General features: G+C 50.0%; 1 protein-coding gene across 1 annotated transcript in view; it reads left to right on the forward strand.

Annotated features, from left to right (window-relative positions):
* Positions 1 to 13888, forward strand: part of LOC308577241 (intercellular adhesion molecule 2-like) — a gene marked incomplete at its 5' end in the record, with an annotated part of 31691 nt that extends 17803 nt beyond the window's left edge. Inside the window, 4 exons of the mRNA XM_081177280.1 lie at positions 711 to 1025; positions 4034 to 4354; positions 6225 to 7665; positions 12436 to 13888. Coding sequence (XP_081033406.1) covers positions 711 to 1025; positions 4034 to 4354; positions 6225 to 6334 — 746 coding nt within the window. The 3' untranslated portion in view covers positions 6335 to 7665; positions 12436 to 13888. The remainder of the gene's footprint in view (positions 1 to 710; positions 1026 to 4033; positions 4355 to 6224; positions 7666 to 12435) is intronic.
* Positions 13889 to 14094: the final 206 nt, after the last annotated feature.

Below are 14094 nucleotides of genomic sequence, written 5' to 3' on the forward strand. Positions count from 1 at the left end.
TAGGGAGGGGTGGGGTGCAGGTATACCGGAGAAGGATGTCAAAGTCGCCAGAGCTTTGTAAAGAAAGGTATAGACTTACTGCGAATCAGCCTGCCACCTTCCCAAGCCTTTGCAGAAGTGGGACAGATGCCACAGCAGAGAGATGACTTGTCTGTGCCCAAGCAAAGGTGCATAACGTTCTTCATACACAAAGCAGCATTTGTCACTTTGCCTAAGGCTTCCCGTTGCTTCACCTGCCCAGATGAGGGCATTGGTGGCAAATACCCAAGTCTGACAGGTAGTTCCCCTTCCTGGGCTCAGAGCCCAGTATCCCAAGCCCACAGGTAAGGACAGCATCACAGCAAAGCCATTTAGCCTATATAAAAGCAAGTGAATATAAGCATAAATCAGCTCACTGCTACAACCACCACCAGTTAATTGTGAGGTTATCTTGACTACCAAGTTGGTGTTAGCAAAGCTTCTGGAACAGTTCACCTTTGGTTCAACACACTTTGCAAAGGAGGAAGCTGGAAGTGGGCTGAGAGGGGCTGCCTCATGACCTCATGGGCCTCATCCTTAAGGCCTGGGCACACCACCCTCTGTCCTGGGAGCACGCAGGAAGAATTATTTCCAGAGGAGACACAGAGAGGCAGAACCTTCACCCTCATGTTCTTCTGCCCCTCTAAAATAGATAAACAAATGAAGAGTTGTCACTTTTTATTCTGTTCCAGGAGCTCCGGAGCGCGTAGTGTTGGATCCGCTGCCAGAAGTGGAGGTGGGTAAGGAGTATAATGTGACTTGTCGAGTTTTCGATGTTGCCCCCATCCGGAACCTCACCGTGACCTTGTATCAAGGGGAGAGGAGGCTGTATGTGGAGACCTTTGAGGACCACAGGAATCCTGAAGCCGGCAATGTGGTGACAAGCAACAGCATCACCGCTCAGCAGAATGACCACGGAGAGGAAGTCACCTGCCGCGCAGCTCTGGACCTGAGGCCGGAAGGGCCCTTCTTGGAAAAGGCATCAAATAATCAAAGTAGAGTGGCATGTAAGTGGCTGTACCAGGGAAAGTTTGGGGCATGGTGGCTATGGCAGCACAAGTGTCTGGTTTTGAGGAGTTAAGGGCTTATCCACACTTTCCTCTTGTCCTGCTGCTTTTCCCCAGGGAAACCACTCTTTAGCGCTCAATTGGAGCAAACGGCGATTCAGGTTTTTCCCAGATTTCCATTTGTTCCAATTTATCGCTAAAGAGTGGGTTATCCCTGGGAATGGAACGGGGCAAGAGGAAAACCTTTTGGGCCCGTACTTTATAGATGTGGGACAAGCAGAAGTCTCTACAAGCACAGGTTTTTGTGAAGCTTACTGGCCCTCTACAACCTACCTAGCCTCGTCTCAATGTTGTATCTGAGGACTAATCCACACTTCCGCTTGTCCTGCTGCTTTTCCCTGGAGAAAACTGTTCTTTCACATTCAGTTGGAGCAAATGGCAATTTGGGATTTCTCTGGATTGATGTTAATAATAATAATAATAATAATAATAATAATAATAATAATAATTTATTATTTATACCCCGCCCATCTGGCTGGGTTTCCCCAGCCACTCTGGGCGGCTTCCAAAAGAATATTAAAATACTATAATACATCAAACATTAAAAGCTTCCCGAAACAGGGCTGCCTTCAGATGTCTTCTAAAAGCCTGGTAGTTGTTGTTCTCTTTGACGTCTGGTGGGAGGGCGTTCCACAGGGCGGGCGCCACTACCGAGAAGGCCCTCTGCCTGGTTCCCTGTAACTTGGCTTCTCGCAGTGAGGGAACCGCCAGAAGGCCCTCGGTGCTGGACCTCAGTGTCCGGGTAGAACGATGGGGGTGGAGACGCTCCTTGTTTGCTCTGATTTAGAGCTGAAGAGCAAATTTTCCTTAGGAAGGGTGTGGAGAAAGTGACAAGTCACCTAGAGATCCATGCTCTCTAGGAACAGAACAAGCAGAAGTGTGGGTGAGCCTGAGAGTACCTTTTCTCCCCCTCTGGGAGAGAGCCAGTGTGGTGTAGTGGTTAAGAGCGATAGACTCACAATCTGGGGAACCGGGTTCGAGTCTCCACTCCTCCACCTGCAGCTGCTGGGTGACCTTGGGCCAGTCACACTTCTCTGAAGTCTCTCAGCCCCACTCACCTCACAGAGTGTTTGTTGTGGGGAGGAAGGGAAAGGAGAATGTCAGCCGCTTTGAGACTCCTTCGGGTAGTGATAAAGCGGGATATCAAATCCAAACTCTTCTTCTTCTTCTTCTTCTTCTTCTCTCACCACCCAGTCAGGAGCTGCACCGGGGGGGGGGGAGGGATGAGAGCCACCCATTATTATTTTTTTAAAAAGTGTCCCTCTGCACTCTCATACACGGGACTTGATATTGATATTGTTACAGAGGCAATCGCAATCCCTTCTGAGTGGTAGCAAGATCCCAGAGGTCCTGGCACTTAACCAGGGTTGCATTTCTGTTGAGAAATTAAGGCACAGCGGAGATAAGTGTCTTTACGATATATGGTTCATTGTACACATATTCGCAACCTGAGTCTTGATGGAGGGAGAGTTCACAGCATTCTCCTTCCCAGCAGCACAGCAGCAGTGGATTCAGAGGAATCCTAAGCACTCATCCCTCTGCCACAGCCTGCTTCTGCCAGCCAGCCAGCCAGGCTGGCTGCTGCCCTTCCGTCCCTGCATGGAGCTCTGCCTATTCCCTCCCCTTCTTCCCAGAAACCCTTCCTCCCAAAATCTCTGTGGGAAAAGGACACCCCCTGCCCCCGTTTACCCTGGCAACCTTCACCTCTCAATTCTTCTGCTTCTGCCCACTTCTCATCTGCATGGTCCGTTGATCTTAATGGCCTGCCACTTAGTTCTCCTTGTGCTTATTTTAATGGCATCTCTTTTTGCAATCTCCTGAACAGGGGAACTGATTTAGCCTTTATTTCCACTGGCCTGGCATCTTCCCTTCATACTCCAAAAATCAGCTAAATTTACTACATTTAGGATTATGAGGAATCTGCCCCCTGCCACAAAATCATAACATTTTAAAGCTATAGGCAGGGGTGGGGTACCTCAGGTCTGGAGACTAATGCCCCCCCCACCCCAGCCTCACTTTTCTGACCCTCAGGGTGACCCTGCCCATGCCATGTCCCTCTCAGACTCCTCCCTGCATCCTCCTGGAGGAATCTGTCCTTGAACTATGACAATGTCTGTTGCTTGCCTGGAGGGTGGATGAAGAGGTGTGCTTGCGGTTTGTATGTGTGTGGAAACCTCTGGCGTTTGCAGGCTTCAGATGTAGCCACCTCTGCAAGGGTAAGAGTCACAGTCGTTGCTCAGCTCACTCTTGCCTCTGGCTCACCACCGCCATGTGGCCCTTGGAAGATTAGGCAGTGCTCTCCTTGGGCCACACGCCTGCTGTTGGTAAATATTTATAATAAAATGGACAAATCAGTCTATTTCTGCCCCATGTCAGTTTTGTACACGCCTACTCACAAACCTGTTCTGTCCCATTTTCATATTAATTATAATTTTAAACAAAACAATCAGTATGAAAATTAGCATTTAAATACAGGTTTTTTTCTCCCCCAAAATGGCAATTCTAAATGTATTTTCTGCCCTACAAAACTAGTTTTAACATTTATTTTCATAATGTTTTTGAACTAAGAATTGCACCAGCACATTTGGAAGGTGGCAATTTGCACAAAGCATATTCTGGGAGGTGCAGATTAGGTCAATTTGTACAGTGATTCAAATTTGTTTGCTAAAAACCATTGGCCATCACAAACCTGCAAACCATCAGGCGAGAGATCCTTTAAAAAATAAAAAGCATAGATGATCTTCAGCACATGCACATTGTCCCCCATGGGTCTGATGAGGATGGTGTAGTCAACACTAACAAGTTCAGTGTGAATCAAGGATGGCACTGCCAAGAGGCATTTGACGCATTCAGATCTTGGCAGCGCAGTGGACAGAGAAGAGGGACATGGAAGCCCAGTGGGCTGCCTGGCAATCTTAATGTTTCCCTTGCTTTATGTGTTATTTCAGACCCTCCAGAGCAGGTGATCATGGAGCTCCAGAAGTCTTCCACAGGCCAAAGCTGGCACTATAACCTGAAATGCCACATTGTAAGAGTGGCCCCCCTCAGCAAGCTCACAGTGACCTTCTTCAAAGGGGCAGAGAGGCTACATTCACAGAAACTCTGGAACTATACCAGGCCTGAGCGTGCCAACGTTACAGTCACCCACCCCATCACCCTGGGACCGTGGGACCATGGGAAGGCGGCTACCTGTCACGTGATGCTGGATTTCAGCCCCCACAAAAAGCCCTTCACTGCTGCATCCCGCAAGGTGGCACTCAGGACAGCTGGTGAGTTTGTAGGCATAACGTGCTCAGAGTCACCTTTTTAACAAACCAACCAGCCACTGTTTTATATGAATCAATGCTTCAGCTTAGGGCTTGCAACATTTAAGTGAGTTTCTCCACTTTGGGATTGTGCAGCTTCAGTCTCACCATAATGTATAAGAACCACTGTCCTCAAGTAGCATAAGTGCATAGCTACCACAGATAATTTAAACGCACAAACAAATACAAATACATTGATGAGAGAACAGATTCCTTCCTAACCAACCAGCCTTCTCCAGCTTTGCAAGTGTTTTGGACTACATCAGCCCCCACCCAGGCCCTCATGGCCATGCTAGTTGAGGCTGATGGGAACTGTAGTCCAAAATAGCTGGAGAGTGCCAGGTTGAGGGAGGCTGCTCATCTACTGTCTTCTCCCTTCTCTGAGTGACAAGGGCAAGTGAGTGGGCACAGTTCAGGTAAAGAGTTGCAGCGTAAGGTTTCACTCATATGTCCAAAGTGCCTTATATGTCCAGCATGCTCTGTAATTACTATTCAGACTGGCAGCCACGCTCCGGCATCTTACCCACCCTTACCTGCCCTCCACACTTTCCAAGGCACAGCTCCATGTCCAAGCACTCTTTGTGTGTGTGTGTGTTTTGCTCCAGAGCTTTCCTCTCCTCCAAGGGCCTTCTGGCAGTTCCCTCACTGTGAGAAGCGAAGTTACAGGGAACCAGGCAAAGGGGCTTCTCGGTGGTGGCACCTGCCCTGTGGAATGCCCTCCCTTCAGATGCCTAGGAAATTAAGAACTACATAATTTTTAGAAGACATCTGTAGGCAGCCCTGTATCGGGAAGTTTTTAATGTTTGATGCTTTATTATGTTTTATATACAGTGGTGCCCCGCAAGACGAATGCCTCGCAAGACGGAAAACTCGCTAGACGAAAGAGTTTTCTGTTTTGGAGGTGCTTCGCAAAACGAATTTCCTATGGGCTTGCTTCGCAAGATGACAATGTCTTGCGAGTTCCTGCTGTTTTTTCCCCTCCCCCCTTTTTCTAAGCCGCTAAGCCGCTTATCAGCTGATCCGATCAGCAGATAAGCCGCTAATAGCGCTAATCCGCTAATCCGTCAGTGGGCTTGCTTCGCAAGACGAAAAAACCGCTAGACGAAGAGAATCACAGAATGGATTCTTTTCGTCTTGCGAGGCACCACTGTATTCTATAAGCCGCCTAGATGGATGGGGTATAAATAATAAAATTTGTATTAGTATTCCCTGTGAAAACCCACTCTTTAAAGCTAAATCAGAGTAAATGGCAACCTGGGGGAAATCTGAATTGCCCTTTGTTGTGCTTCAGCTTTAAAGAGCAGATTTTTGCAGGGCAACCTCCAAAGTACAATATAGCTTTTCAGGTACTGAAAGTTGATGCTGACATATAATCAGATATGCCCATTCAGCAATAATGTTCTCTAAATTCACTGCATGTTCAGAGCTAATTTTGTGGGACATAAAGTGACATTGAATTTACTGTTTGAGAACTGTGATCCCAAATTTGTTGAACACAGTGAAATTGAAGCATTCAATTTGCTCATTAATGTTCCGGAGAACCTTGGCCTAAGTTGGGCAATATGATGAATGTTTGTGTTTTTTCTCTCGCTTGGATCTAGATCAGAGGTGGGGAACCTTTGGCCCTCCAGATGTTGTTGGACTACAACTCCCATCAACCTTCTCTCTTGGTCATGCTGGCTGGGGTTGATGGGAGATGCATTTCAGCAACATCTGCAGGGCCACAGGCCCCCACTGCTGATTTAGTTTGCCTGTTACCTTTGCTGATGTTTGGGGACATTGCCTGCCCCGCCTCCCTGCTTTCCTCTTCTCTTACATTTCTTCTCACTTTCAGAATCCTGCACAGCTATAGTTGTAGCTGCTTCTTCTATAGCCATGCTATCTCTCCTGCTGGTGGGCATTCTCGTCTACTATCTGGTCTGGGGGCCTGCAGCTTCTAAATAGAACCCAGGAGGGCAGAACAAATGTCAAGCTAAGTAAGTTGAAAAAGCTTTGTCACAGAGATAAAGACGACCGCACAACTTGTGTTTTATGAACATCCAATACAGAAGCAATGAGCTATGAGTCATAAAGCAACTATGAAGCATTTTGTACATGGAAAAGTACTGTGAACCTTTTTTAAAAAAGTAACACAAGCCGGAATCACAATCAGACTTGGTCTTGAGCCTGACACCCAGGGGAGGTGGGGAGAGGCATGTTGTCAGGCCAATAGCCTTATTTCCCTCCACTGCTCTCTTCCTTCTCCTGGAGGTGCACCAATCAGAAGCCCAAGTGACACAGTAGCTGTCTGGATGATGTGCCACCCATTCATTCTTTTTAAGGACCTCTCATATTTCAGAAGCTTTGTCTACAACCAGCTGCACGAATATAAGATGGGGAATGCCTGGCTTGCCGATAGAATTGTAGAGTTGGAAGGGACCCCCCGGGGTCATCTAGTCCAAACCCCTGCAATGCAGAAATCTCAACTAAAGCATCCATGACAGATGGCCATCCAGCCTGTGCTTACAAACCTCCAAGGACGGAGAGTCCACCGCCTCCCGAGGGAGTCCATTCCATGGTTGAACAGCTCTTACTGTCAGAAACCTTTTCCTGATGTTTAGTCAGAATCTCACTTCTTGCAACTTGAAGCCATTGTTTCAAGTCCTGCCCTCCAGAGCAGGAGAAAACAAGCTTGTTCCATGCGACAGACCTTGAGATGTTGGAAGATGGCTATCATATCTCCTCTCAATCTCCTCTTTTCCAGGCTAAACATATCCAGCTCCTCCAACTGTTCCTCATCAGGCTTGGTTTCCAGATTCTTGATCATCTTGGTCTCCCTCCTCTGCACACATTCCAGCTTGTCAACATCCTCCTTAAACTCTGGTGCTCAGTTGTCACCAACTGACACTGAGTCACTTTAATAGGGAAAGTTTGAGCTCAAATACATACCAATGAAAGAAAAACAAAAAGGGCATTTTTTTTCCTTGAGGGGGGAAAGGTTCTCCTTTAGAGGAATCTTTGCGCATTGCATCCAAGTGAAGAAACAAGAAATGTGCAGTGAAGCTTTTTCTGTCCTATTTGTCTTGCCCCACTGCTACAGTGCATGACTGCGACTCAGTCGTGTTAAATTCATGCCAAAACCACAAGCCTATATTTGTGGTTTTCCTTCATTTGTTTTATTGCCGCCCTTCACCATAAGGTCCCTGGGCAGCAATTTAGCAGGTCAGACTAGGATACAGCTGCTATCACCAGAACCTCCTTTACACTCAGGCAGACCTGTGCAGAGCTTGTGTTATGTACTGAGTTGAATAGGATCCAAACTGAAGCAGTCTGATTGGTCCTAGAACAATAGGATCCAAATTGCAGCAGTCTGATTAGTCCTAGAACAATAGGATTCAGAATGCAGCAGTCTGATTGGTCCTAGAACAATGCAGCAGTATGATTGGTTGGCAGGAACCACCCAATCCTGCTCCAGATAGAAGTGAATCCACAACCTGATTGGCTTACAGTAGAATTCCGGAATTAGCCAATCATGTGCAGCCCATTGTGTAAATAATGTATATAAAGCAGATACTGTGAGGGGACATTCATTCATTCCTCCTCACCACTATGAGCTGAATAAAGAGCATGAAATCACTTTGCGACTCTGAGTATATTTCACTGGCGATGAAGGTGGGATCCCACTGAGCTGACTGCCACACGCAGCACCGCAGCACCGCCACCTGCCGCACCGCTGCCTCGCACGGTGTATCCAGGCTTCAGCTCCGGGACACAAGGAACTCAGAATGGCAGCCAACAGCAGCTTCTCGCCATTCAACACAGCATCTGGAGACTGGGAAGCGTATGCCTCCCGTTTCACCTTCCTCCTAGAAGCCAAAGGGGTCACCGACGAAGAAGACGCCAAGAAGAGGGCGATATTCTTCAGCGTCTGCGGAGAGGAGACGTTTGAAATCGCCCGGGCTCTCCTTGCGCCTGAAGACGTCGCTACTGTTCCATACAAAACAATAATGGAACAGCTGAAGGGGCACTTTTCGCCGCAGCCCTCAGTGGTGGCTCGTCGAAATGCCTTCTACGCAAAGCGACAAGCCCCTGGGGAAACCATAACTGGGTTTGTGACCTCTCTCCGCCAAGCCGCCCGGTTCTGCAACTTCTCAGAGCTGGAGAACATGCTTCGTGACCGCCTCGTCGGTGGCCTGAAGGTTGAGAAGCTGCAACGACGCCTCTACGCCAAGAAGGACCTAACGTTCCAGGTCGCTCTGGAGGAGGCCCTGGCAACGGAAGCTGCCGAGAGGTCGACGCAAGAGGCACGGCCGAGCCTGCCATCCCAACCGAGGGTCCACCACGAAGACCTCACCGACGACTCAGGATCCGACAGGGAGGAGGTGCACCGAGTACAGCAGCGCACAGACCACAGCTGCCTCGACGAGAAGGAGGAAACTGCGCAAGCTGCGGGGAGAGTCACGAGAGGAGGACCTGCCGTTTCCGCAACGCAGAGTGCAGGCAGTGCAGAAAATCGGGACACATCGCCCGGGTGTGTCAGGCTCGGCCCACCCGACACCAGGCATCAGATGACCAACCCAAGAGCCCCAGGTCCCGGGGCCCAACGCACCAAGGCAACTCGACGGAGCTCACGGACTGCCAGGTATACCAGTTGCCCCACCCCAACGTAGAGAAAATTTATGTAGAGGTACAGATAGAGGGGGCCCCATGCCGCATGGAGCTTGACACGGGTTCAACTCTATCCATAATCTCGGCAAGGACCTTAAGGAAACTGTGTCCTACTGGGGGTCCCAAACTCAGGCCGGCCCCATTCACCCTACGGGACTTCCAGAAACGTAAGGTCCCCACAATGGGAGTGGGGACCTTCAGGGTGCAATACCGAGGGCGGACACGGCAACTGGACTTGCTTGTGGTCAAGGGCCCCTACATTAGCTTACTGGGATTGGCATGGTTTGGACCACTGGGGCTAGCTGTCACCGGGGTGAACCACACTAGCTTACAAGTGGACGTGGACGCCATATGCAAGGAATTTCCAGGGGTTTTCGACGGGAAATTGGGACAGTATACGGGCCCCCCCATTGCGTTACAGCTTGACCCCGCAGTACGACCGGTCAGGCTCAAGGCCCGCCGGGTCCCGTTCGCCTTGAAACCCCGTATAGACGAGGAATTGGACCGACTCGTGGAGCAAGGAGTGCTGGAGCCGGTGCCTAATGCCCCCTGGGAAACCCCAATCGTCACACCCGTCAAGCCTAATGGTTCGGTCCGCATCTGCGCAGACTACAAATGTACCATAAACAAGGCCCTCACGGCCCACGCATACCCAGTGCCAGTGGTCAGCCATGTCCTTGCCACCCTGGCTGGGTCGAAAATTTTTGGCAAGCTGGACTTGGCCCAAGCATATCAACAGCTGCCAGTAGATGAGGCCACAGCAGAGGCACAGACGATTGTGACGCACAGAGGAGTGTTCAGGGTAAAGCAGCTGCAATTCGGGGTCAGCGTGGCACCAGGCATATTCCAGAATCTAATGGAGTCTCTCCTTAAAGGGATTCCTGGCGTCACCCCCTTCTTCGATGATGTGTTGATTGCCGGGCCCACACCAGAGGAGTTCTAGGACCGCCTCCGCACCGTTCTACACCGTTTCCAGACGGCGGGTCTCAAGGTGAAGCGGGAAAAATGTCTACTAGGAGTGCCTCAGGTGGACTTTCTGGGATTTATGGTGGACGTAGAAGGGGTCCACCCGACTGGGGACAAGGTACGGGCCATTTGTGATGCCCCAGCGCCCAAGAGCAAGACTGAACTTCAGGCCTTCTTGGGACTATTGAACTTTTACCATTCCTTCCTTCCCCACAAGGCGGCGGTAGCGGAGCCCCTACACAGACTCCTGGACAAGCGGGCCCCTTGGGTGTGGGGCCAGCGCCAGGAGGCTGCATTCCAGGCAGTCAAGGACTTGCTTGTCTCAAACTCTGTCTTGGCACACTTCGACGAGAGGCTGCCGGTGGTGCTAGCATGCGATGCCTCACCCTATGGCATTGGCGCTGTCCTGGGGCACCAACTCCTGGATGGAAGAGAGGTACCGGTGGCGTACTTTTCCCAGGCACTCAACGCAACCGAGCGGAACTACTCGCAAATCGACAAGGAGGGTCTGGCAATTGTGAAGGGAGTAAAAAAATTCCATGATTTCTTGTACGGGTGGCCCTTCACAGTGGTGACTGACCACAAGCCGTTGCTTGGCTTGTTTGCCCCCAAAAGCAGACCCCCCAAGTGCTGTCTCCACGCGTCCTCAGGTGGTCAATTTTCCTTGCCAGCTACCAGTATGCACTTATTCACCGACCTGGGAAGGCGATGGGCCATGCGGACGCCCTCAGCAGGCTACCACTACCGGAAACAGGCCCTGACCCAGCACCTGCACAAGAGGTTATGAGCCTGGAGCTGCTTCCCGACCGCCCCATTCAGGCACAAGAAGTTGCCCACCATTCCAAGAAAGATAGGGTCATCTCCCGGGTCCTGGACTGGGTGTGGAGGGGATGGCCCAGCAGCAGCCAGAATTCGCCGGCTACACAACCCGCAAACATGAACTGTCAGCCCACAAGGGGTGCCTGTTATGGGGAAGCAGAGTCGTTGTTCCCCAGCCCCTCCGCAAAAGGGTCCTCACAGCCCTACACGAGACACATCCAGGGGTAGTAAGAATGAAGGCCCTTGCCAGGAGTTATGTGTGGTGGCCGGGGATTGATGGAGAGATAGAGGCCTGGGTCAAACACTGCCAGGCCTGCCAAGAATCCCGCCCAGATCCCCCAAGGGCCCCAGTCCAGTCCTGGGAGTCCGCCCGAGCACCATGGTCACGCCTGCATGTGGATTTCGCTGGCCCCTTTCAGGGGAAAACATTCTTCATAGTGGTGGACTCCTACACCAAATGGCTGGAAGTCGCACTGGTACCGTCCACTTCCACGTCCGCAGCCATCCGGGTACTACGCAGGCTGTTTGCAACCCACGGGCTCCCTGACACTCTCGTCTCAGACAACGGGACTGCATTTACGTCAGGAGAATTCCAAACCTTCACAGCGCAGAACGCCATCCGCCACATCTGTTCGGCGCCATTCCACCCTGCCACCAATGGCCAAGCAGAACGCATGGTGCGGACCACCAAGGACACCCTTCGCCGCATGACACAAGGGGACTGGGAGTACCGCCTTGCCACATTCCTTCTAGCACAGCACAGCACCCCCAGCTCAACGACTGGCCGGAGCCCCACTGAACTACTAATGGGTCGGTGCCTTGCAATCAGATTGGACCGCCTTCACCCCGATAGAGCTCAGGATGAGGTAGTGGTGGGGGAAGGCAGGAACCCCCGGACCTTCGAGGCCCAGGACCCAGTGTACGCAAAGAATTTTGGGGCAGGCCCAGCATGGGTACCCGCCACAGTCACCAGGGTCACTGGCCCCGTGTCGTACGAGGTGCTAACGGATGGGGGGCAATGCTGGCGCCGCCACTGCGACCAGATACGGCGACGATTCCCGGGAGAAACCCAGGAGGAGGACAGTTCAGAGGAGTCCCAAGGGAACACGAGCCAGAACCTGGAGCCCGGACCAGGGAACACCCCAGGCCGCAACGTACACGTAGGCCGCCGGCATACCTTGAGGACTATGAATGCGACCTCCCGGGCAGGACTGGAACTTAGAGGGGAGGGGTGTTATGTACTGAGTTGAATAGGATCCAAACTGAAGCAGTCTGATTGGTCCTAGAACAATAGGATCCAAATTGCAGCCGTCTGATTAGTCCTAGAACAATAGGATTCAGAATGCAGCAGTCTGATTGGTCCTAGAACAATGCAGCAGTATGATTGGTTGGCAGGAACCACCCAATCCTGCTCCAGATAGAAGTGAATCCACAACCTGATTGGCTTACAGTAGAATTCCGGAATTAGCCAATCATGTGCAGCCCATTGTGTAAATAATGTATATAAAGCAGATACTGTGAGGGGACATTCATTCATTCCTCCTCACCACTATGAGCTGGATAAAGAGCATGAAATCACTTTGCGACTCTGAGTATATTTCAGCTTGTCTGAGACCTGGGGCAGGAGATGTCACCACCTTATCTGATCTAGGTACACAGTAACACTATCGAAGCCTTGCAGTGCATTTTGCCCATTAAGTCCGTGGTCAGCTGGGGTTTTCTGGCATGGGGCGTTCTTGCCATGACAGCGTAGGTTTGGCAGGGCTCCTCAGCCGCCTTTGTCCTCCAAGGCCTGGGGCAAGCGAAGCTGGCTGTCCCCACCTCTCTGCACAAGCCTGAACTCGGGATCCCAAGTGGTTTGCTAGCTTCTTAAAAGTCTGGACAAGTGTGCTCCACGCAAGGGCAGGCCGAATCATGATGTGGCGGAAGGACTTGCCTCCAAACACCAGATCTGGGATGCAGTTGGCTCTTCCACCTCATGCTGCAGCAGGTCTTGCTCCAGGCTCATGCAAGCAAGGCAAGGCACATGCCACATTCTTTCTGAAAAATATCAGCTTCCAACTCTCAAAGGTGTGTCACTGCCTCACCCTTCTCCATGCAAGTACAAGACGAAGGTGACAGAGCCAAGGTTATGCAGTGCCTTTATTGGAAGATTTTGGTCAGTGTCCACAGGTCAGCGAGACCACCATTTTAAAATTTTATTTTATTGTTACATTTATATCTCACCTTTGCTCCAAGGAGTCTAGATGTCATACATGGTCCTTCCCTTCCCCATTTTATCCTTGCATTTTATCCCTGTAAATTAGATTAAGCTAAAAAAAAGTGACTGCCCCAAGGTCACCCAGGGAGTTTCATGGCTGAGTGAGGATCTGAACCCTGGTCTGTCAGTTCCTGGTCGAACACTCTAACCACTAGACCACACCTGAGAATTGTGGCACCCCACCATCCACTGGAGCTATGTATGACAAATACATTTGATCTTAAACAGCTTTTTCTCAGCTGAAACTCACCAAAACTCAGCTCTGGCACCTTTCAGGTGGGCGCCATTGCCCTGGTAAGAGAACAAGGGAGGTGTTCATGGTGAGTTCTGGCACCTCTTTTTCTAGAAACAGCACTGATCTTGAACATAAAGTGAGTGGGAATGTAGGAACCTATGTAGGAAAAGCTATTTTTAAAATTTGTGAGTTTTTTTGTGGGGGTTTTGCATATTACAGAATTATTTTGTATAAAGTGTTTCAGTGTAGAATTAGCACAAAATCTGCATGCTCATCACTTCTGAGAGTCTTCCATTCGGGTGGATTCTTGAAGACTCAGATTGGGTACAGTTTCTCAGTATGTGTGTAATATATGTACTTGCACTGAAAACCTGTTCATGTGTTCTACACATGGGTTCCACTCATCCCTGTGTTGAATTATTCTTAGCCATAAGGGTCCTTTTCAAAGAAAGGGGGAAGATATATCAATATCCCACTCTGAAATGCCGCAAGGTGAATTCTGCACCTCTATGAAGCATCTTGAATGTTATTGAAGATGGTGTAAAAAGCAAATAGACAACTTTGGATCTTATATGTCTGCTTGTTTTGCTTTTTCAGATAGGTGTGGTATATCAGGACTGTGGCAGAATTTAACACTTTGCTTCCCCACAATCCTGATCCAATTCAGGGGAGAGTGGGTGCTCACCTGCAAATCTATTTATTTGTTTGTTTTTAAAAACCTGACAAACCTTAAATACACGGATAATATCATTTCTAGTTTGGTGGACCCTCACTTAT

The sequence above is a fragment of the Podarcis bocagei genome (assembly GCF_964188305.1).
Source record: "Podarcis bocagei genome assembly, chromosome: 17".
In the NCBI taxonomy this organism is placed as follows: domain Eukaryota; kingdom Metazoa; phylum Chordata; class Lepidosauria; order Squamata; family Lacertidae; genus Podarcis; species Podarcis bocagei.